The sequence below is a fragment of the Chelmon rostratus genome, chromosome 14 (genome assembly GCF_017976325.1).
Source record: "Chelmon rostratus isolate fCheRos1 chromosome 14, fCheRos1.pri, whole genome shotgun sequence".
NCBI lineage: Eukaryota > Metazoa > Chordata > Actinopteri > Chaetodontiformes > Chaetodontidae > Chelmon > Chelmon rostratus.
This window is the reverse complement of record NC_055671.1, coordinates 24,934,185-24,957,841: the sequence shown is the minus strand read 5'-3', so window position 1 is coordinate 24,957,841 and position 23,657 is coordinate 24,934,185. Positions and strand designations below refer to the sequence as shown.

Below are 23,657 nucleotides of genomic sequence, written 5' to 3'. Positions count from 1 at the left end.
CAGTCCTGAGGATTTGCTCGGTTTGATGATAACGCGTGTGTTTGTGTGAGAAGGACACAGAATCAATAGAACATCTCCTCTGTCCTTTGAATCCATTCAGGAGTTAACACTGGATTGTGGAAATGTTGCATTCACGTCCCTGTTAGAGGAAAATGAAAGTGTAGTAGTCGGTGTAGACCACCCCATTTTCATATGATTCGCTTGTCCTAAATAAATGTTTGAGACCTGATGCAGAAATCCTGAAGCCGGACCAGAATTCGTGCTCATTCCCGTCACAACAGGTCGTCTAGTCCGAGCCTTTCCAAGACACGTTCTGGCTTCTTCACCGGCTGCCTCAGACGACGGGACGGTTTTCAGACAAGACTCATTCTGTCTTTGCCAAATAGAAACTGTTATGTAGTTTATGCACCCTCATGTCAGCAGTCTGTGAGGAAAAATGCTTTGTAGCGTGAGCAGAACAACAAGTCTGAGATTCTGAAAGCATTAAAATTAGCTGCACAAACTGAGTCCCTTACAGTGACGTTATGTTCACACTGAACTCACCTGTACAGCAGACGCAGTACTGACGCTGTGTCTAATGGATGTAAATACTGTGGTGCAGGCTAATATCTGGATGTAATACTGTATGTGTTGTTATTTGCTTTTATCGTAGTACTTCAGGTACATGTTTAAAAGAAGTCGACGTCGCCTCTAAATGTTACGTTTTCTCGGAGCCGCGGTTCCTTTAAATCTAAATATTTACTTGACCTTAACATGATTTCCAATTAAAGTGGTTGAGAAAGGAGAAAGTATGTAAATGTTTTGACTATTCAGATCAGTGGCACAAGTCAGCCTTGAAAAGCTGCGAACATGCAGTGTGTCTCATTGTTTTCAGGTCTTTTCCTGCGCCGCCTCTCAGGTGCAGCAGTCTGAAGGAGTAAACACTTGTTCATGCCTGTTGTTGTTGTTGTGTTGCTGCAGATGCTCCAAAGATCCTGGGCGCGGTGGCGGTGTACACGTGGGAGGGAAACCCGGCCAACATCAGCTGTGGGGTGGAGGCTCACCCCGGAGCCTCGGTGGTCTGGTTCAGAGACGGCCTCCTGCTGCCCTCCGCCAACACCACCAACGTGAAGATCTACAACACGCCAACCATCAGCTACCTGGAGGTCTGCTGCATCTTACTGACGCACAAACGCACCAACACGTCTGAATAGGTCGACTCCCAAAATGACATATGTGACTGTTGGAGGATACCAGTGTCAGGCAGAGCAGAACTTCATCCTCACGTGGTTAATGTTGTGAACGGTCACAGTTTGCTTAGATTTAGCCAATAAAACTCCTCGGTTGCTACGTTACATAAGTTAAAATAAAGTCTACGTTGGCATTTGGCTTCACACGCGAAGTGAGCAGCGGTCTGCTGGGTGAAAGTCCTGTGTTTGTTTCGCCCATCCGTCAACACCACCTCCTCTTTATGTGGACTTTTCTTGCTCCTAACACCTAACTTCCCCTTTTGCCCCCGTCATAATCACTCCAGCCACTAGAGGTCGCCTTACTGTAAACCTAAATACGGGTCGTAATAAGCGGCTTGTTTTGGAGAGCACCGGAGTTAGCAGACCACAGAGAGGCTGTTTCTGTAATGATATCAGTTTTCAGATATTTTTAGATTGTATGTCTGCAACAGCTGTAGTTACTTATCAGATAAAGATCAACTATTAGAAGCAATTCTGAATAATTTCTGTTCCACTTTCGTGTCAGATGATTTGACCTGCTGATGCGTGCACAAAGCTTTCCAGAGGATTTTTTTTCTCTGTTTTTCTGCGTTTATACTCTAATTGAGTCACTTTAAATGCTGAAGAAAACAATGTAGTGGTGATTTTAAAAGGAATTTCTATTTGTTATTCATAGCATGAAACAGAAAAACACACTTCCAGTGAGATGAATCGTCTGAATAATGAATAGCTAACAAGTAGCTCCATAGCAGCTCTGAATCAAGGATAATAATAGTAGCAGGTTATTGAGTACAGAGTGCTAGAGACTACGTTAATGAACCAGTGTGTAATGATTAGTTCCTGCAGTAGATATCTGTGCATCTGCATACCGACCACTATCCAAATGAATCACCTGCGATCAGCCATGAATAAACTTCACAGCTCCGTTTGCTTCCTACAAGTCTTGTTTTTCTCGTTGACCAGCAGGGCCTTGAAACTGGTGTCGCTCAGCTTTTGTGTCTTTTTCTGTCTCTCAGATTACCCCCGACTCTCAGAATGACTTTGGGAGCTACAACTGCACAGCCACCAATGTGATGGGCACCGAGTCCAAGGAGTTCCTTCTTATCCCAGCAGGTCTGTTCACCGAACATTAACCCTTTCACTGAATGTGTGTTTTTGGCTTTTCTTTTACAGAAAAAGACAAATCATTTAAAATTCCAGGTGGGGAAAGTGTGATTCTTTATGCCAAAGAATACCAAAGTAAATTAACAGTAAAACAATATAAGATTGGTGGCTTTATTCATTAATGCTGAACCTCCATCTGAAGTCGTACTGCCCAGTATGGATCCGTCTCTGTTCTGTTTGTATTTACAGTAATTGGTTGAAGATGCGAAGCATCCACTTATTTAAAAAGCAGTTCAGAAAGGTGCTAATTTCCTCCAGACAAATAATCGTTCCCCACAGTCTGGAGCAAGAAGAGTCCTGTTTTCTGTGCGCAGCATTTGGTTTGTGTTAGCTTCATTTGATATACAAAAATAGTTTTGAAGCCATTAGAGGAGGCGGGTCACTCAGGACCCAAACAAACTGCAGTCGACACAGAAGGGCTAACTCTTCAGGTCTAGACTCGGCTGTCCACCTGCATCTCAAGGAGGAAGCACACTCCTTTGAGGATAAAAATGTGCATATTCTGGACAGAGAAGACAGATGGTTTGAAAGAGGGGTAAGAAAGCCATTTATGTCAAGGTTGAAAAACCATCTCTGAACAGAGGGGGAGGTCTGAGACACCACCTATCTCCCACATACAATGCTGTCCTTTCATCTCTCCCTAAGAGATTCAAAGATTTAGCCTCTGAGGATAAACAACAAAGCCATTCACACATGGCTCAAGGAGCCTCCCAATGACAACAATGGGACACTAACGAGGCTAACGACTGTCGTTGACACCAAAGGGTTGCACCCCACCCCGCCTTAATGGGGGGATCGTTTGCCTCACATTAGAGTGATACCGTTCTTGTTTTTGTGGGTTGGTCTCACTCAGGGGATAAATACTTGAACCTAACATCATTGCATTGGACTAGAGCTGTCCTATCTAGTCTGGTTGCGTACGAACTGATGAAGCCTGCTCGGATGAGAGGCGAAACGTCTTCTAAGACAAACTGACGAGGTCCAGTTGCGAACGATTGCATGTCCTAAAGCAAACTGCAGTCGAGTGAACTGTGCTAACAGCCTCAGCTTCCGCTGTGTGTGTACTGTACGCCCTTTGAGGTGTCTTCTCTCTGATTTTTCACTTTCTGCAGAACTCATCAGTATGTGGCCCCTTCCAACCACAGTTGGACTAAAAGGAAACCAAAAAGAACCCTTCAAATATCTTTTTGCACCTTATTTTCCACATTGATTTGACAATGAGAAAATTCGACATGTAGCGCGAGGCGAAGAGCTTCACGAAACGAAGCCATTTCAATTTCAAGCATAATTAAACAGCCTCTGCATTACGTCCTAATGGCACACTATCCAGAAGGAATCAGGTAGGCCGATCGCTCTTGAAGGAGGATAATTGTCCGCGGCGTTTCTGTTTGCATGGTTCTGGGACGTGTGCTGACACATAAATGGACCGATGATGAGTTGAGAACTTTTAGCGCTGAGAAACATCCAGTGTTGCTTTGTAATTAACACGGTTAGAAAATGTCTCTGTAATCCGTAGATTCATTTTCTTTGATGCACCAGAGGAAAGTCACTCAATTCATCATCCCCTGAAGATACTGAATGAAATTTTATGAACAGTAATTGAGATTCTAGACCACAAAGAAGTGCACAGACGTAACACCCACCTGGTGCTCTGATTACCGTCATTAGACCTCCCAACGAAAGATAAGAAACAGCACTGCAGTGTTTACAGAGGACCACTGAATTGTGTGTAGTGCTCTGTTTAAGTGGCACTCCGGCCTATCGTCGGGAATCAGAGTTTAACTCGGGCTGGAGGTAAAGCTGTTGCTGCAGACTCATTCAGGCATGTCCAACAGATCTTCAGTAATTTGGTGACCAGAGACTTTGGGGCACCGGAGGCGTGACAGCACCGCAGCTGTGAAAGGGGCTGATTGGGAATAATAGAAGATCAGTGGTTGCTGCAGTGGCCGGCATCAGTCTGAGCCAGCCAGGCCTTTAAATGCAGTTCTCTCCCTGGGAGCACATAGACGGTCTTGCAAATCTACATTGTGGAGGCAATGAATGCCTTGGGGTCATGTTTTATTTTGAAGGTCCTCACACAACAACCAGATATTTCTATACATTATTGCCAGTAGTGGGACAGTTACATTGAGGAAGGAATCAAATGGCACCGTGTGAGACAGATGAGAGATGATTTAGATGCAAACATGCCAGGAAATAGAAAACTGTCAATACAGGAAAATGCTGCTGCTCCCAGGTCTTTTAGCTAGAACTTTTATCAACATTTTATCTCACCATAAAAATCCTGTTAGCATGACTGAAGTTTAACATGAAGCCAACAACCCTGATTCCAAAAAAGGTTTGGACTCATAAATTAAAAGAAACAGACTGATGATTCAGACCCAATCATGATACTCTCACCTGTTACCAATCCACATGTTTACCTGTGGAATGATCCAAACAGGTGTTTTTGGAGCGTTCCACATCTTTCCCAGTCTTTAGTTGCTCCTGTCACAAAGTGTTTGAAACGTGTTGCTGCATCAGATTCAGAATCAGCAGATATTTACAGAAATCAATGAAGCTGATGAGCTCAAACATTAAATATGTTGACTTTGTGCTGTTTTCAGGTGAGTTTCTGTCAAAAAGCAAGTTATCACTTTCTGTTTTATTTTTGTTCTACACAGCGTCCAAACTTTTTTTGGAATCAGACGTTGCAGAATAGTAAAGATCAGAGTTACGTGCTGTTTGTGAATCATTATATTTTATGACTTTTAGAATGAGTTCTTGAAAAGAAAACGAATATGTACTGTATATCTATATATACATCTTGTGTGTGTTGCAGACGTGCCATCATCACCTGAAATTGAACAGGTGGAACCTTTCTCCAGCACAGCCGTGATAGAGTTTGACGAGCCGGACTCCATAGGTGGAGTGCCCATCATCAAGTACAAAGTGGAATGGCGTTTGCTTGGCCAGGATTGGACCAGCATGGAGTACAACGCTGAGGACTGTGAGTCCCTCATCTCTCCTCACCACAGTTAGCTGCTCTGTGCTTCCTGTTGGTAGAAGCACACATAAACATCTGTGTAGTGTCAATAGATTTTAAAAAAAACTTCATTTTAGGCTTTTTTTTAGCATCATAGTTAAAAAAAAAAAACTGATCAAAAACACCTGCGATGACGTACATTTCTGCTCAATGTGACTTCTCTTTTCACTAGCCTACATTTCCCCTGGAAGCCTCGAAAAATATACTTTTAATCAAGCAAAGTGGATGCGAGGGATGTCATTAAATTCTCTCTTCATGCTCAGTCTTTTCTGCGGCGTCTTAAGATGCATCACCTGCATCAGCTACACCTGAGCACCTCTGAAACTATTTGAATTCCTAGCACTCAAACGGTGCATCTCGCCTCTCAAAGAGGAAAGTTCGGCTCAGTCTTCAGCGTCTGTTGACAAGTAACGTCCATAAATCAGTTCAAATCATGTCAAAAGAAGCTAATTGAAACTTTAAACTGCCTCTTAATCATAAGGATTTAACTCTTGGAGCATCAAGGTTATTCACACACTGTGCAGGTGAGCACAGAGAGACTCAGAGGAGTCCTTCTGTGGTGCAGAAAAATATATTTATATAATGTATTGTTTAACTTGGTTAAATTTCACTACCCCTACCCTAACTTACACTTCCTGTTTTCATTGCCCACAGCACTGCAGTGCCAAACCATACATCCCTAATTATTAATATTATCATTATAATTTTGTTGTTGTTGTTGTTATTTTAGGGTCTTTTTTCTTTAAAGTGCATCTTCTATATGAAGGAAATATGAGCCAAAGCTGCAGAAAACACTTCAACAGCAATAACCGCTAATCCAAACATGACTGCAGCTGATGTCAGGAGGAGAGGTGGAGCACAGCGTAGCCTAAATGACAGTCAGCTCAGACACTGACAGGCCCCAGATAATATCCCCGTCCCGCTGAGGGTTTTGTGGCTCTTACAAATCTGGATGGTTCTCGTCCTGTCTGCCACATGGGACGTATCAGTCAGCGTCTGACAGGCTCTGCTGTCAGCTCGAGGCTCAAGAGCCGCCTGTCGTGCAGACGTATACACAAAACAAAACACGTGCACCCACGCACCAACAGGAAATGCTACCAAAAAAATCTCATTGAGCCACATCAGATACTCCACATCTGATCAATTCAACCCTGTCCAAAACACACAGACACTGAATGGTCTGTTGCACGGTGCAGTGCATGCAGCGGTTACAGTATATTTATAGCGTTATTTTTTACATCAGGAATATCAAAGGTCTAGTTATGTAAGCTACAACATGCCAGGGAGGGAGGAAGTAAATTGTTCCTCATACAGAATCATCCATTGGCTTAAATGTGTCAATAAGAAGGCTATTTGAGCTTTAAAGTGTCTCTCACAATATTGTGAACCAGGGCTGCCATCATATGTTTGAAAGCAGTACTGCCAGATGTACATACCACACCCAGTCACTGTGGGTCCATGCAAAGATATCTGCATCTGCAGTGTGCATGAACATGAAGCTACAACTCAGAAGTTAAAGGGCAGCTACTATGATTTATTCTGTACCCTGTCTATTAACACTTCACTTTTTATGTTTTATGCATTAGATATGTGCTGCTACATATACGTTCTGTTGTAAATATTAATACACTGGAGCTAAATTTATGAGGCAAACAGACTAAAAATACACATCCTGCTGCAACCATAATGACAGCAGGCATTCTGTAATTTCCATATGGCACAAGTGTGCAGGAGAGTAATGAATACATTGCTATTCTGTCATTTCTGGACCATTTTTTGGTCACAGGCTTAAAGGATAAAGCTGGCGTTATGCTATATTTTTCTTATCGTCAACAAATCCCATGAAAAGACCAAAACCAACAATGTGTTCGTCCATCTATGGCACTAAGCCCCCGAGCCCATTCATTCTTACTGAAAATGCAAGTCCTTAGAAAAACTGGCTGCAAAAACATAGTTTCATTTATTAAATGGCAAAATAATTTCCTGAAAAGCTTGGCAGTGGGTGGCGTAGTTCTGAGCAAACAGGGGTGAAATAAACAGTGTGTTTGTTGGGTCTGTTTTAGAAAATAGGAAGGGACTGACTCAAAATAAATGACAGTGGCTGTGTTCATAGTAATGAAGCAGCGTGCCACTGGTTGGCTCATTTAAGTATTTATAATAGTTTTTGGACAACAATTGAGTTGTATGGCAGAGTGGAATAAACTGTGCTTACGCAGGCCATGAGAATATTTCTAAGAATATTATTGCTGGGATTCCTCTTTTCTGTGACTTTTGCCTCTAAATAGTTAATAATATATAATAATATGTATTATAGAGTCTATATATATATAGTCTGAGGAAACAGAGGAACCCTAGAAGAGGAGCAGAAAGACCTCCAGGTCCTTTGAGGCACCCAGCGACCAGCCTGGCACCTCATGGTCAGAAGCCACTGTCCCCCATCATAGCAGAGCTGCCTCTGAGGCCAAATACAACCAGGAGAAACTACTCGGTGAAGGGGGCTTTGGAGCAGTCTGTGCTGGCCACCGCAATGATGACAATCTGCCCTTGGCCTTAAAACAACCAGTCCAGCGTTAGGGGTATATCAGTGTTTCTGGACCCGCTGCTGAGAGTCAAACCAGCAGTGGGAGAGACCAAAGAGAGTGGCCCTGCTGGACTGGTACAATCTGGACGATGAGCTGGTTCTCGTCCCAGAGAGACCAGACCCCTGCATGGACCTGGCAGCCAATATTGATTCAAGATGTTCCAGTCTGGAGGAGCATGATGCAAAGATCATACCATAATAGCAGGTGGATGCTCTCATTGAGACCCACTCCAGACGTGTGTTCCACAGGGACATCAAGATGACTCACATTCTGCCTGAAACTGGCTCTGATGTTCCACCCGTCAGGATTATTGATTTTGGCTGTGGCACACGCCTGACAGACAGGCTGTGCCACAAAGAGGAAGGAACCTGTGTGTACACCACCCCTGACTACTTCCTGGACCAACGTTACAGGGCCGAACCGAGGACAGCGCGGCAGATCGCTGCTGTTCTGTCTCCCCTTCAGCCACAGCATCAGCCTCCAAGCCTGCAGTCTTCTAACTGCCAGGGTTCCCTATTGAGCCTTCTGGCCGAGAAGCCACAGGTGCAGCCCACCTTAAGGAGGCTTAAACACCACCCCTGGCTGATGTGATCCAGTCTGAACCTCCCAGGACCACAGATGAACCTTCAGAATCCCCCCCCCCAGGATCAGCTCCGCTGCAGTTCCCATGTATGGCTCTTTTTGAAGCAGCAGACCATGTTCACGTCGAAGGCTTCGACGTGGAGTCAGCCGCTCTCGTCAGTCTTAATCTTTGACAACGCTGCCGCTTCAAGCGCCCAGCTGTCCGTCTTTGAATTGCCTCACCAGAGGTTTCTGCTGTTTTCCTTGCGTGCGAAGGATTTCCAGGAGCTTTTCCTCGTCTTCTTGGAGAGCTCGAGCTGGGTCGGAAGCTCACTCATACGGGCCTGAACGACTCTATACATGAGACTAATCAATAAATAAGTAATATTAATAATATAATGCTTCTTTTTTTCCTGGGAATATTGCTTCTGTAGAAAGAAGTTCTTCAAACCGTTCCAGTTGATGTCTGCGTATTATTAAAATAACGTTTTGGGAGATTTTTGAAACATTACTGTTGATTTTTGAGCACAACAAATGAAATTCCACTCATTTCCATTGTGTTTGGGTGGTGACAAGAAATCTCACATTGAGCCGCTAACTATAGTCATTTATGCAGCAGGTCGCCCTAATACGTTCAGTGATGGATTTCTCAGACAGCAGCACACGGCCCTCGATGCCGCAGCGAGAACGCACTGCATCAACACAATGATTAACACGCGCAAAGTCGGTTGCGTTTGAAACGATTGTTATGATTTGTGGAGATAACCTTTTGGAGAAGCTAAGGAAGTCGGCGTGTGGTAATCAGCAGTAAATTACTCCGGCTCGGCTGGAAACCTCATCTGAACGTGAACGGTTTCGGCACCGACATCAGTTTCACTGATGTTGGTGTTGTGAATTAATCTGGCCTCATGCTTTTCAGCGGGGTTCGTGCAGCCTCCCCGAGCTGACACTTATGCACGCTTCATCCTGAAACTCGTTCTCATTGAGACGTTAACGTGCAACACATTTAGAATTTTCTCGGAGTCGCTGTAATCGAAAAATGTTTGGGAGCTGTTTTGCACCGGGGCCTAAATTTGTTCTCATCCATGAAATGACCACGCTGAGATATCGCTTTCTGACAAAAGTCAAGAAACACGTGTGTGTATCCTGATTGAAATAATGGAAATATTGAGAATATTGAACATTTTAATTAGGAAGTTCTTTTCTACCTGCTGAGAAAAAACACCACAAGTTCACACTTAAAGGAATTATTTTTCAATAATTGTATTTCAAGCTATTAAAATGCTTCTCGTTGACTGATTTCCGGATAAAAAATTGCTAACTTTACCCAAAATTGCTGCATGTGGCGTCATGCTACATGTGCAGAACAAACACGAATCATCTCAGCCAGCAGCTGTTGACTTTTCCACATCAGTACATCAAAAAGGTGACGTGTGAATATCGAGCAGGAGCAGGAGAGCTTATGGAACAAAAACTTTCTTCAATAACAAGAAGTGAAAGACACAACAGAACAACAGGAGATGCATGATGTAGTTTAAACTGTGCAATGATTGGTAGTGAATGTCACAAAAGCAGGAAGAGAAAGCAAACAGGGAGCAGAAACAAGCCAAAGCAGAGCAAACACAAAGACAATGACAAGGTGATTTCAAAGGTTTATCAGAGTGGAAGCGCTCGTGCACAGACGAGGGAGACGTTTGATTCATGTTCTCATTCTGATTATTAGTGAAAAATAAGACTTTGTGTTGACAAATTTGCTCTATTCTTTATATTTTATGTGGATCCCATTTAGCTTTCACAGAGACGGTTCTTCGTCTTCCACATGAAACAACTTTCAAAATCAAAATGATTCAGCGGAACATGAAAAGGCAAAATGAGAGAACTCATTTCACAAATGAAAAGGAAAAGAAATGTGTGAAAACCACCACAAACAATAGCAGAAACAAAATCACATCTAAGTGATTCATCAGTTTGTGTTTTGAAAGAAAGCCTTGTTTGAGCGTCTCGCTGGTGGACCTGCTGGACACCGTCCACGGCTGCCTCAGTGGTTAAACGCGCCTCACACATTAGCACGAACAGAACAGGAAACATGTCTGATTCCTCGTTGAACATTTCCTGCTCCTTTGTGTGCCCACATGGATTAACACCACCCCGCCTCCAACAGACTTGACCAAGATCACCATCGTTGGCCTGAAGCCGGAGACCACCTACGAGGTCAAGATGTCCGCCATCAACGGCAAAGGTGAAGGCGAGAGCAGCAGGACCAGCACTTTCAAGACCGAGCCCGTCCGTAAGTACCGCCCTCGCCGCTTGTGTCCCCGCTCTCACTCCCACCCCGGTGCTTTGAACCTGACGCTGTTCCTCACTCCACCGCCTGCTCGTGTCCAGCTGAGCCCGTCCACTCCTCTCTCCTCACGCCCCCCCCCCCAGTGCAGACCTTTTCCAGCAAGACCAGTAGGAACGATAATTCACGATGCCACTTCAGAATACAGATTGGTTAAAGTGTTAACTCTGCAGAGGTATAACCTGTGTGTCCCTCATCACTGAACAGCGTGATGTGCCTCGTCCTCGTGAATGTTTGCAGTGTGGAGGCTCACTGCGGCTCCTTCCCTTTCACACACTTCTGCCCTTTTAGCCAACAGCTCAGGTGATTTAGTGAACGCTTTCTGCGAAGTACTTGTGCATTCTCAAGGCTGATTTATGCTCCAGCGTGGCGTGTCGGCTCTGTATTTATACTCCTCAGACTGTGTGCATTGTTAATACAGCAGCCAGAGGTCAAGTCCTGCTGAACACTGTTTATATTTTGTGAAAGAAATGGCAGCTCGTGATGAAAAGCTAGAGGAGGAGGAATCATTTTGTTTAACTAACCGTCCTTGGAAGGAAGTGTGTCACCTTAACAGAACAAGGGAGACACAAGAATGGTTATTTGTCAGGCAGCGGGGGGAGGATTTGACCGTGTTGCGTTTGTTCGTTAACCACCACGACACCGGCAGCGGTTTGCTGGATGTTCTGGAGCGACCTGCCGCCACCTTCAAGTTTCTCTCGGTGAATAATCCGCCGTCGAATCACAGCTGTCTCAGACAAACGGCGTCGTCTTCAACCTCACAGCAAGGAGCAGGTGTGCAACACCTGCCATCACCAATCACAATGTGTCGGCTCCATATAAAGTGTCAACTTTGTGCTTATTTATGTGCACTTACGTTAGATAAGACTTTGTCATGGAGGCGTGAATTAGAACCAATCATCTGATTTGCACCCATCCAGCAGGTGTTTAACGCAGCACCGACTGTTTGCGCCTTCACATTGCGACACGGGAAGTCTCGCATGCGAGAAACAATCGGTGTGATGGCGGGACGTTACAGTGTCCTCGTTCAGCACGTCTGATGGCAGCGACCCTCATTAAATCCAACGTGGGTTGAAGTAAGTCATCAGCAGGGCAGTAGTAATGTGGTGGAATGGAGCAGGTGACGATGAGGTCAGACACTTGTGCTTCATCACATCTTGGGTTTTTCAGCAAAGTAACTTCTGTGATTGGAGACGTCGTTGCTCCGACAAAGACAGGAATCACGGGCAGTCAGACGATCGGAAAGGTTGGAAATGAGCCAACAGTTTATCCAGGTTGTCTTAAACAGAAGGTAAACGGAGGTGAGCACCCCAGAAATGCTGGTAGTAATCCCTCCCTCTGTGCAGGAAAACTGTAGCAGTCTGGGTGATAATTTCACCCTTTGCTTTTGTTTTCTGACTCGGCTGGCTGTGTTCAGGCTCTGTCACGATGCGTTCCCAATTCCCATGTTGTTATTATGGACGTGAACCAATAATGATGAACCAATAAGAGCCAGATTGTGATAAACCATCCTTGAGTCTGCCTCTCCGCTGTGGAGCCGGTTTACTCGGGCCGCAATTAGAAGGCAAAAGAGCTATTTCTCTGTCAGCGTTTCTAATCGGGGTCATGAATAAACCTTTGTTTCAGTTAGGACCAGCCTCCATGCCATGCCTCCATCTGTCCTTTAACACCCCGCTGCTTCACTAGAAATAGCCGCCCTCAGCACCCTCCGTGTTTTTTCCCTAAAGCTGAAGAGAAACTTTGTCCGACTTCAGGATGTTTCAGCAAAAGTCTGATGAGAATGTGTCATTCATGAAAATGTAATGAAAACAGACTTCAGCTCAGATTGTATGAATGCTGTCATTTAATGTGCTGCGTTACATCAGAGCGGCAGAGGAAGACCGTCATCTAAAAACAGTGTTGGGGGTAACGAGTTACAAAGTAATGAATTACTGTAACGATATTACTTTTTTGGGTAACGAAGTAAAGTAACGCATTACTCTAAAAATATCGGTAACTACACTACTTTACTAGACTACAGGAACGCGCTTTTCTGCGTTACCTTGGCCGTGTTTGCCTTTGCTGTGTCTGCCTCTTTAAGTGGCGCAGGAATTATGTGCGTGCGCGACGCCTGCTGCATAGAGATCGGGAGGGGGGGCGAGTGACGTTGCTGCCGGTACGAACAGGCCAGTGGCGATATTCCCACTACTTTAGCTCGAAAGGACAAAAATATTGGAGTGAAATGCACTCTATGCCCAGGCGACAAGCTCCTTTCAACTGCTTCAAAGTCAACGAGCAACCTGTCCAAGCGTTTGTCATCCCAGCATGGCAACTCAAAGCTTGTGGCAAAAAAATCCTCGCCGCTCATCTGCAGGAGTCGACGAGCAGCCGACCCCTTCTAATAGGTACAAGAGTTTGTGATGGCTGTCAGATAAAAGATTTGAAAGACTTTTACTTATGCGATATAATCGTTATTTTGAAGAATAGAGAGAAAAAATGGGATAAAGTTGCACTTTTTGTTCTCTCTGTTGCACTTTGTTTCCTGCATCGTGATAATCGCAACACAATATTTCATTAATAGGTTCAAGAGTTTGTGACTTTGTGCGTTACCAGCTTTATACAACAAACACTAAGTGTTGACAGAGCTATGATGTTTGTCCTGTATCTACTTGGTAAATTAAGAAATGGGAAAGTAAAGTAATAAGTAGTGAAGTTACTTTTCAAATGCAGTAACTAGTACTTTCATTACAATTTAGAGAAGTAACTAGTAATAAGTAACTAATTACTTTTTTTGAATAACTTCTCCAACACTGTCTAAAAACCTCTTTATGAAAACACTTCGCACAACCAAAGTCGCCTCTGAGCTCGAAGTCAGACACCTCGTTTGTAATTTGGAGGCAGGATGATCAAAGAGCCTCGCCGTCGACAGGAAGTCCAGTAAGACGCTGCAGCTGTGTGACGGCGGGTTAATGACGTGGCGGGACACAGTCGCCCTCTTTCATTGTTCATATTTCTCATCTCATTGTCTCTGTTTCTTGTTTCTGTTCGATCGTTTTCTCATCATGGTTTCCATCTGTTCTGTATTCCATCGGACTTCTCAGATTATTCTTTCACAAGTAAGTTTCTTTCCTCCCTGTCTTCTCTGTTGTGCTTGTTCCACCTCCACTGTGTGTGTTTGCTTTACTTTGACTGTTCTCTCTGTATTAGAACATTGCTTTTCAGAGAAACGTGTCATGTAATATAACAATGATCACATGATGTCTCCCAAACCTTGACTTTTCTTCATGTTTTTCTTTCTTCCTACATAAATATCACTGTTCATTTCATTACCTGTTGCACTAATTTTCCAGGCAGCAGTCCATTCTGTTATTCTAATGGTTTGTTAGCAGTGTTGTAGATTGATATGACAGATTTACAGCCTGTAGAAACTGAGTCATTGGTACCGCAGTCCTTAGTGCGACTGCGTCTTCAGCGTTGCTTGCTCGTAACATCTTTCTTTTGGTGTCTCTCTAGTATAAAGTGTAGTGCAGCACTTCAGCCACAGAGTGTTATATCAGGTCTTTACAGACGGTTTTCTGTCTTCAGAGACATAAAAGAGGAATACAGTCGTATTATCATGGTCATTAATGTGAATTAGCATATTTACTTGTAATAAAGTTAAAAGCTGGGCAGCTTTGCACATAAATGGCCCCACACGGAAACATAAGGTTTTAATATTCAGGCCTTCAGTTCCCAGAAATCTTTGATTCAAATTCCCATTTGTGCTCACAGTGTGCTTTTATTCTTCGGCCGGGGACGATGGTTGTGTCTCAGCGGTCAGAAGAATGACTGTAAATAGCCTCCTAGTTTCTGCTGAGGTGCAGGTGGGGGAGAGCTGCAGCTCTCTTTGCACAGAGCTTTTGCTCACTGCTGCTCACGAAAAGGTTTTTCCAAACTGCTCTTAAATCAATTAAATCAATAAATCAAATCTGCAGCATTTACAGTTACAGTTGATAAAGTTCAGAATATTCCAGCCTGAACTTTACGATACGAGTGTGTATGAAAATGCATTGGAATGGCTCATGTTGCCTCTTTTTTTGCTGTTGACATTCGGTTTTGGATCAGTGAGTAATGCGTATATGTGCATTTCTTACAGCACCACCTGTGGGATTATCTTGGCTTGAGGAGAATAATCGTGTGCGTGTTCTGCCTGTATGTGTGCTAAGCCTCAGAACAGCGTAAGGCCGGCCTTTGTGGAAATCTGACGACTTGAAGTAATTGTTGTTGCTGTAAACGAAACCAGGGGTGCCAAAACAAAAGCATGAAAGGAGAGGAAGCTGACACTCTGCGCCCGCTGCCGAACAAATAAGAATGCAGCAAAGGATGCTCGACGAGCGAGTCACTGAAGTCCTTCAAGCACTGCAGAATAGCTGAAAGGCTGCAGTCATTGTTCTTGCTTATCTTTGTTTCCATGAGAAGTTTCTTCAATGCTTGCAGGCATTAGTTCTAATTCTAAGGAAAGTTAGTTCATGTTAAATTGTACTTTGGGGGGATTTGTCCTCAGCTTTTCCCTGCATGTTAACTATGAAGGAGCAGGGGCCACAGTCCAGCATCCAGTGACCAGTTCCTGCTGTGGGGTCAGCGCCTTGGGCCAAGGCAGTCGTTCTTTGCACAGATAGAGATATTCCTTATGGAAATTAAACGTTGGTCTCAGAGTCACCCTCTCCTGCAGAGTTAAGGTTGACGTGGTCGATGGTGCTGCTGATACTCACTGGTCCTGCCGCAGTTCAATGAAAAATGCAAAATACATGTAAAGGAAAGCAAGTTTTTTTGGTTCTTGGTATTAGATTTGAGTTTAATGTCCATGGATATACATCACAGTGATAACAGCTGTTACCACCTGAGCCAGGATCTGCTGTCCCAGCTGTAAACTCACGGTGCTGCATCCTCTCCCCCTCCTGCCAGTTTAAGAATACAGAAGAATACATACCGTACTGAGAAAGGCTTTAATTCCCATTACACAGGATGTCATACAAACAGCTATAAGGTGTCCCTGCTGTTTGCGTCTCAGTGGATGCTGTAAAACAGGAGTCATTGTTCCACATGAGTGTTTTCAGAGAAATTTCTTGTCACCGAGACAGCATGAAAACAAAAGTGACCCAGCACCGAGGAGAACTCCTGCTCCTCTCACCATGTTTTCACCATCTTTCAGTTTCATCAGAGATCCCACCCCCTATCGCTGCCACCAGTATGGCCCGTAGTGAGTATGCCAGTCGCGCAGTGTGCAGTGTGTCTCTTCACCTCTTTCCTGCTTGGCTTCACAGTTAGTGTAGATGTTCATGTGTTTGTGGTGGAGTTCGTAGGAGAGCTCACACCCCCCCCCCCCCCCCCTCAGAGTAAAGCCACAGAAAACCGCAACATGGCTTCAGCAGCTTCGCTAACAGCCTTAAATCCTCATAGAGAATGATTTTACTAACACGTGTCAAAGACACGAAGGTCGTCGTTCTAACCGCCTGATTCTAGTTTACGGCTTAATTAACACAACGCGTGTGTTCGTGAGAATGAGAACACGGCAGGTACGACTCACCTGACTGACTTTTACCTGGTGGAAGTGAAGACGCTGGCAGGTCAGGTATCATGCTAACACATGAACGTACAGCTCGATGGTCGATAGCAGGCTCGTAACACACGACGCGCTCGTGGCTTCTGGCTCCATGACGACAGCTTGTGTTGTGTTTGTGTCACGTAGAATTTACTGTAATTTTCATCAAGCATCTTAAAATATGAGTCGTTCAAGGTCACTAAACACTCATTTAATTACAGACACTCTTTTCTTTCACAAAACACCACATCTGAATGAATGTGGCGTGTAAGTTAGATCACCTTTCTGTAGCTGCCATCTTGGATTGTGTGATGGCAGGAACGTTCGGCTCGTCTACCTTGATTCACGCCTGTAGAAAAAAAAAGGAGGAACCGCCCTGCGAAGAAGCTCTTTCCTCCACTTCCTGCGATCTGTTTCTGCCTCTCATCCATCTACATATATGAGGAAACCACTGTGTCCCGGCTGACTTTGAGAACCCTTCATCGTTTCTCACCATCGTGTATTCAGCTCAGACACAGTATCAGATCAGCTGACATTACAGAGCAGATCACACCAGTCGTGAGGTTTGGACCGCACTCGCAGTAACAGTGCTTGCTGAGACAGCGCGCCTGAACTACACTACCAGGAAATAGACTGATCCAGGCCACCTCTGCCTGTTCAGAAACCTGCACAGCCTCTCAGGTCAGGTCACTGATCAGCAACAGTTACCAGCTCCTGCTGGTATTTTAACGATATTCTGTGCAAACCGATCGCACGTTAGTGTCGACTGTGTCAGCTAGTGTTTTTTATCTGGCCTTCATCCTTTGTCAGCTGTCCCTGTTAGTATTTATCACATTTAGTCAATCTCATCTTGTTGTTTGTCAAGTTTTAGTCAATGAAAACTGTCAAAATCAGGTTTTATCTTCATCATAATCTGATGAAGACCGGAGGTTGACTGATCGAATGCAGCTTTGCAGAAATAGTCTGGTCTCGTCCAGATTCATTTAGATGCTGATGTGAAGTGTTCAGTCAGTTAGTGTTTCAGCTGCTCAGGTGTTAGCCAGGTGTTAGCTGCACGCAGGCTGTTGTTTGTCGCTCGTTAGCTCGCTGGTTTTAGACCAAAGCTGCGACGGCGGCTTTAAATAAACCTGAGAGGAGGCTGAAACATCAGCGCTTCCCAAACAGTTTGCAGCACTACAGTTTCACACCGACACACTCCGGCGTATAACCGACACCTGACACACACACACACACACACACACACACACACACTCGCCAGGCCGCTCATTGTGTGCACACAGCACAGGAAGCAGAACAAACGCTATAATGTTTCACCTCCTCTTTTTTGTCAATGAAAATAAACAGAGGCTTTGTCATTTATTCTGCTCGCCCTTCTCGTCAACAATACATGGAGTTGATGTCATCACTGTTAGCGTTTAATGGCGTCGCTGCCGGCTCGTCATCGTCTCAGTCGTGGAAGAAAAGTTTCACTGACAAACAGATTTAGTCATTTCTGTTCATATATATCTTTTTAAGCAGCCATATCTGACTGCTTATTGCTTTAATTTGAGGCTTTTATGCACATTTTAAAGCAACATTTGAGGTAAGAGTGTGTAAACAAACATGACTAATTGTTGTATTTAACAGCGTTGTTGCTCGTTTTAGTTGAGACCCTCATGTACTGTATGAAACTGTATGTCCTCACTAACTGATTCTCTCCCTTTGAACACACTTTGAATAACATCTGTCAGACGCAGCTCTACATCGGATCCATCTAGAGTGTAGTTGATCACGTATTTGCTCCAGCAGCTGCACTCGGCAGATCGTAGTGGTGTGACGCAGAGCTCGTTCCTCCCGATGTTTCACGTGTTCACGCTGTCGTCTGCTGTGTTTCGTGTCATGTTTATTTGGCTTGGTTTGTATTCCGGATGCTGCCGTTTCCTCTGCTGTGTCTTCCTCTCTCTAAGGGCAGCCGTGGCATCAGAGCTGCCCATCGTTCAAATTCAGATTGGGCATTAACGTTGCTGTGTGAAACATTCGAATGAAAGAAAACCTGTCAGAGGAAAAGCTGATTCTCTGGATGCATGAGGCAATTCTGGATGCACAGTTTTGGTTGCATTTTAAATCCACATCTAAACATGAATCTGTGCATTTATTGATCGATTTTACATGTTTGCACAAACCAAAACTGAAAGTCTGCAGCTGCTTCATACATTCAGCAACATGTTTTTTTCTATGTATTCAAAAAAACCCTCTGTTTATGGATTTCTGTGTTTCTCTCGGTTGTTTGTGTTCCTTTTCTCTCATTTTGTCTTTAACATTCTTGTTCATTTGTTTTTTCTGTTGACATGTTTTCATCATTTCAAATATGTTTTGTGTGTTTCCCATGTGCCCTCCCCCCCCCCCCCCCCCCCCCCCCCTTCTCCTTTATTTTCCTGTCCACCAATCATGTGCGTGCACATCATGTGACTTATGTCATATGGCTCTTGCATGGTGCTGATGATGTCGTCTCCGCTGGCCAACAGAAGGTAATTTTTTTTTGTTGTTGTTCAGTTTGAGATCATGAGCTCAGCAGTGATCATTCAGAAAGCTTCTGTTAGATTAGAGTCAAGGACGAGACATTGAAGCACGTTGTTTCCTTCATCCGCCTTCAGCCTTTTCTGTTAATGCGTAGGAAACATTTCGTGACCAATCACTGCATCACTCCAGCAGCGTTTCATCGTCTCCGTTCATCTTCACACTTTATCTTCCTTCTAGCAAATTTTGATCCTTTTGCTCATTTTTCATTGCAGTCATAAAGTTCTCCTCTTAGTGCCTTCTTAAACATCTGTTCTAATATAATAATGTAAGAAACACACACCAGGGCTGCATGACTGAAGTGAGCGAGCTTGATGGGACTGTTAACTCTTTGACCCCAGGTGTTCTGCTTACATTCACACCTGCATTAACATGCACTTGTCCAGATCCAGATAAGATAACCAGTTAATTTAAACACAAGATTCTTGTGCTCAAAAAGAGGATTCATTCTCAGTGAAGAACCTTGGAGCTCTAATCTGCCTCTATACCTGCCAAAGAGCAGTGATTCCTAACACGTCTCTGGGGGTCATAAGGTGGAAACCTCCCTTCAACAGTGTTTCGCCTACTTAGTCCCACGACACCTCCAGGAGGCTAGGCGGTGAACTCCGGCGTCCCAGAGTCGCCCCCCCTAGTGCCAGTTCACACTGCTCCTACACAATCCAAACAGCACCGCCACGTTCAACTGACCCAGGCCTGTTTAGGAGATGCTCCAGGTAGCGGCCAGTCCCGATGCTACCATTTAGCTAATGCTAATGCTAATGCTAACCGCTAAGAAGAACAGAAGAAGACAATACAGTTCTGATGCTACCATTTAGCTAATGCTAATGCTAAATGCTAGCCGCTACTTGCTAAGAGGAACAGAAGAAGACAATACAGCTGTTAACTGTTAATGTTAACTGCTAGATGCCAATACTAACTGCTAAGATACTATCATACTACCACCGCTTTAGCTATTGTTAGCTGCTACAATGCTACCACAGGCCTAGATGCTACATGTAACTGCCGATTGCCGCACTACCATCATCTCCCCCTGCCTCTCACCAACCACACCAATAAAAGCGGGGTGGGAATACAAACCCTGGTTCGGGTAGGGGGGTAGAAAGTAAAGAGGTAGAGTCAAAGATGAAAGTAGGGATTGGATACAGACCCTTGTTCGGGCAGGGGGTAGACACAGACTGCATGATAATATCAGGTGGGAATCGGGTCTTTGACTTGACTCTTTCGGAGCTCGCTCAGGTATATTTGAAGCTGTTTCTTACAGCACGCCCTTCAACTCTGAGTGAACTACATCATGAAGAAGACTGTTCTCTTAAATGTAACCCATCTGCGAACCCGTTTCCTCATATGGTTGCTCCTTTCCAATGAGGCACCAATAAAACTAAACTTATTTTACTGGAAAGAAAACACGTATTCTTGGAAGCACACCAAAAAGGCCTTTTTTTTTATTTTAGCTGCTTTCAAACACAATGATGCAGCATATGATGTAAAACTAATTGTAATTGGGCTCACACATTTCATTTCATCGTTTCTTTTTTTTAAATATCACTTTGCATTTGTTCCCTCACATTTATTTTCCTCCAAGCTAAGACTGTTAAAGTTTCACAATCTCCTCAATCAGCCTGCTGTGACAGCTGATTAGACGAGGGCTGGTTTAAATGCTTCATTCATTTTCCCTCATTTACAAACGAAACTTATTGAAGAAAACTTTAAAACAAGATTATGAATGAAGAAATGGATTAGCTGGATGAGAATTAGCAGGATCATGTAGCATGTTGTTATTCTGGATTAGTTATTGTAGCACACAGAGTCAGGCACAACAGAGTTAGTACAGTACTTCACTTTTAATCCAAACACTTATGTCTTTTAATTTTTCACACCTGATGTGCTTTTCCTGTTTATATGAAACCTTGATTAGAAAATAAAATCAGAAATACTGTATGTCGGTTTTGACAACACAGTTTTTTTTTTTAATTATAGCTCTAAATTAGCTCCAGGTGGCATTAAAATCTTTCAAAAACCTCACCTTTTTTTCTTTTTGTTATTTCCTGTGTTAAACATCACAGGAGCTTCGTCACAAAGTGCCACTAACTGCAATCTGCATCTCACGCACTGCTAAACGTAGCCGCCATGCTCGCACACGAACCTAACTTTCCTTATTTTCCCCCAAATTAGCTGCTGTAGCTCCCAGTGTTTCTCTGGTTGGATTCACAGCAGCTCATTGCATTACTGCAGCATGCAAGTTTCTTTCCTGTCTCTTGTTGCATCCTCCTCCTCCTCCTTCTTCTTCTTCTGCTGTGTCCCAAAGAAAATGTCCGTCCTGTCTGCATGTGTCTGTCTTGGTCTCACGTCTTTTGGTACTTGCATTTCTGCACAACAACATGATGCTTTTAATTTACTAAATGCAACAGTACTAATAAATGTTCCACATTTTAAAGTAAAGAAAGAGGACAAAAATTCTGAGATAAACCAGAATTTTAACTCAGATTTTAAGGTCAGAACTCTGTGTCCAAGAAACAAGTTGTGCAGGTTAATTTTATATCAGCAACATTCACAGTAATGAGTATAATTCATTTTTTAAATCATTACTTAAAGATGGACAGTGTGTGTTCATTGGTAATAGTGATTTTTGAAGGCTAATCATTAATTTTACATTCTGTTTTTGGCAATAATTCATATTAAAATTGGAAGAAATAGTGCTTTATTATGATTCTTAGCATTAAATAAAGTATCAGGTGGAACTTTGAACCCAAACAATTGACGTTACAAACCTAAAATGAAGATTTTCTGTATATCCGACAGCATGTTTTCAGTAACTCTTCCAGTTCTCAGTTCTGTCCTCTTGTATCTCGGTGTACGCTGGAAGATGAAGGAGGCTGCTGCATCGGGTCGGGCTGCATGTGGATCCACGCCTCCGTCATGCGTGTCAGTCGGGCGTCACGGCCGGTTCTCCACATGTTTCCCCTCCCAGTTTGTAGCAGCGCCCGACTTCTCCAGCCTGCACGGAGAAGCTTCTCATTCTAACAACCCGTTTCTCTGTTTTAGCCTCAGAAAAAACTGCCCTAACCCAGAATGATGCTCATGAATAACAATGCTGAATGTACCAATGTCTACCTGCCACCACGTTCCTGCCGCTGTTACTAACGAACACTGTCTGATTCACTTCCAGCATCTGTCATGCTCGCTCCAGTCTAGTGGAATGCAGTTTTCAGGCAGTGCGCTCAGATGGTTGCAGAGGATCACGATAAAGTGCCTTCATGCATATTAATTTAATTAACTACTAACACTGATGTTTGAAATGCTAAATATTGGCTCTGGAACTGTGAATGCTCATATGTTTTCTGTGTCCTTTTGAAATGTGTGCCGATGCTTTTTTTCTTTACCGACTCAAATGACTCGCCAACAACAACAACAACATACATTCAGATCTGCATCACAGCTCAGACCAGATAAGACAGAACCGGAGCTCTTTTGTTGTTATCGCATTGTTAGCACATGCGGCACGACGGCTGCAACATCATGAGGTAGTCAAATTAATAACATAATAAGGCTAACAAGGTGTGAAACCACCCTGTACATAATTAAAGAGTCTGGGTTGTTAGTCTCCTGCCTTACAGCACTTAGTGTGGCGTGAGGATAAATGTCAGCATCACTACACATGCACACAAAACACCTCAGCCGTCCCTCCCACAGGCCTATGTATATATTATTAGAAGGAATAGAGTAACATGTCCAATCAAGGTCTGCAGGCTCATTATCCAGTAAGCCAGTAGTTATTACTCAGGGGGACAAAGCAGATAATGAGGAGACTGAAGGAGAACAACACCTCAGCCACCGTCTCTGAGGCGGTCCACTGTCCTCTGTCCCATCAGACTCCAGCCAAAATCTGTCTGAGACAATCGAGCAGTCCCTCACTGCAGGCTTCAAAAGGGAGTTTACGACATTCACTCATTTCCTTTAAAAAATGCTCATATTAGCATCGTCTGATCTTACTCGCCTATGAGCAGGAGGACGCTGTCAGTGCCGTAAAAGGATTCATTTGACCGTTTCCTGATCTGCCACTGACGTAGCTGAAGTTTGGTTTGGGCACAAAAACTACTTGGATACCGGAGAGATCATAATTTGGGCTAAAACATCTACTTCCCTGATGTTCAGGAAATACTGTCTTCATGGTTAAAGAGACAACAATGACCGCTGATAAGCAGGAAACAAGCATCCGTCCCAGGTTGTCATGGCAGCTAACGAGGATCAAAATCCTGCATCATGCTCCACCTCTCTGTCGCCCATTCACCTGTTCCGAATAGTTTCTCTAACAATTTCTAAAAACAACTCCCATCTTAATCCTCAAAGCTGTGAACTCCTTCCACCCGCCTCTGGAGTCTGCGGGGGGGGCGACAGCTTGAAATCAAAAGACAGATTTTGGTGGAGTATCTCACAAACCAGACCTGACGTTTGTTCTTTTATCTTTAAACTCAGCTGTTAAGGGATGAGAATATTGACACCACAGCAGCGATCTGGCTGGTAGAACATCGATGCTGCATGCTAATCCTTTAGCATAAACTGCGTAATGTGCATTGTGTTTCATGTCATATAGACAAGGCATGTTTTAAAAAAATTATACCATAAATTAACCCAAACAGTAATGTGTGTGTGTGTGTGATAG

The 23,657-nt window shown here is 43.8% G+C and overlaps 1 protein-coding gene across 4 annotated transcripts in view; it reads left to right on the top strand.

Annotated features, from left to right (window-relative positions):
- Positions 1-23,657, top strand: part of ncam1a (neural cell adhesion molecule 1a) — a 244,697-nt gene that overhangs the window by 194,891 nt on the left and 26,149 nt on the right. For 2 of the 4 annotated variants that reach the window (XM_041952983.1, XM_041952981.1), the window contains exons 10-14: positions 961-1,145; positions 2,225-2,321; positions 5,194-5,361; positions 10,702-10,827; positions 12,170-12,172. In XM_041952983.1, the coding sequence (XP_041808917.1) occupies positions 961-1,145; positions 2,225-2,321; positions 5,194-5,361; positions 10,702-10,827; positions 12,170-12,172 (579 nt within the window). Of the gene's footprint in view, positions 1-960; positions 1,146-2,224; positions 2,322-5,193; positions 5,362-10,701; positions 10,828-12,169; positions 12,173-13,961; positions 13,977-16,051; positions 16,100-18,945; positions 18,949-23,657 lie in introns of all 4 variants that reach the window. The other 2 variants (XM_041952984.1, XM_041952982.1) reach the window with 2 other exon arrangements.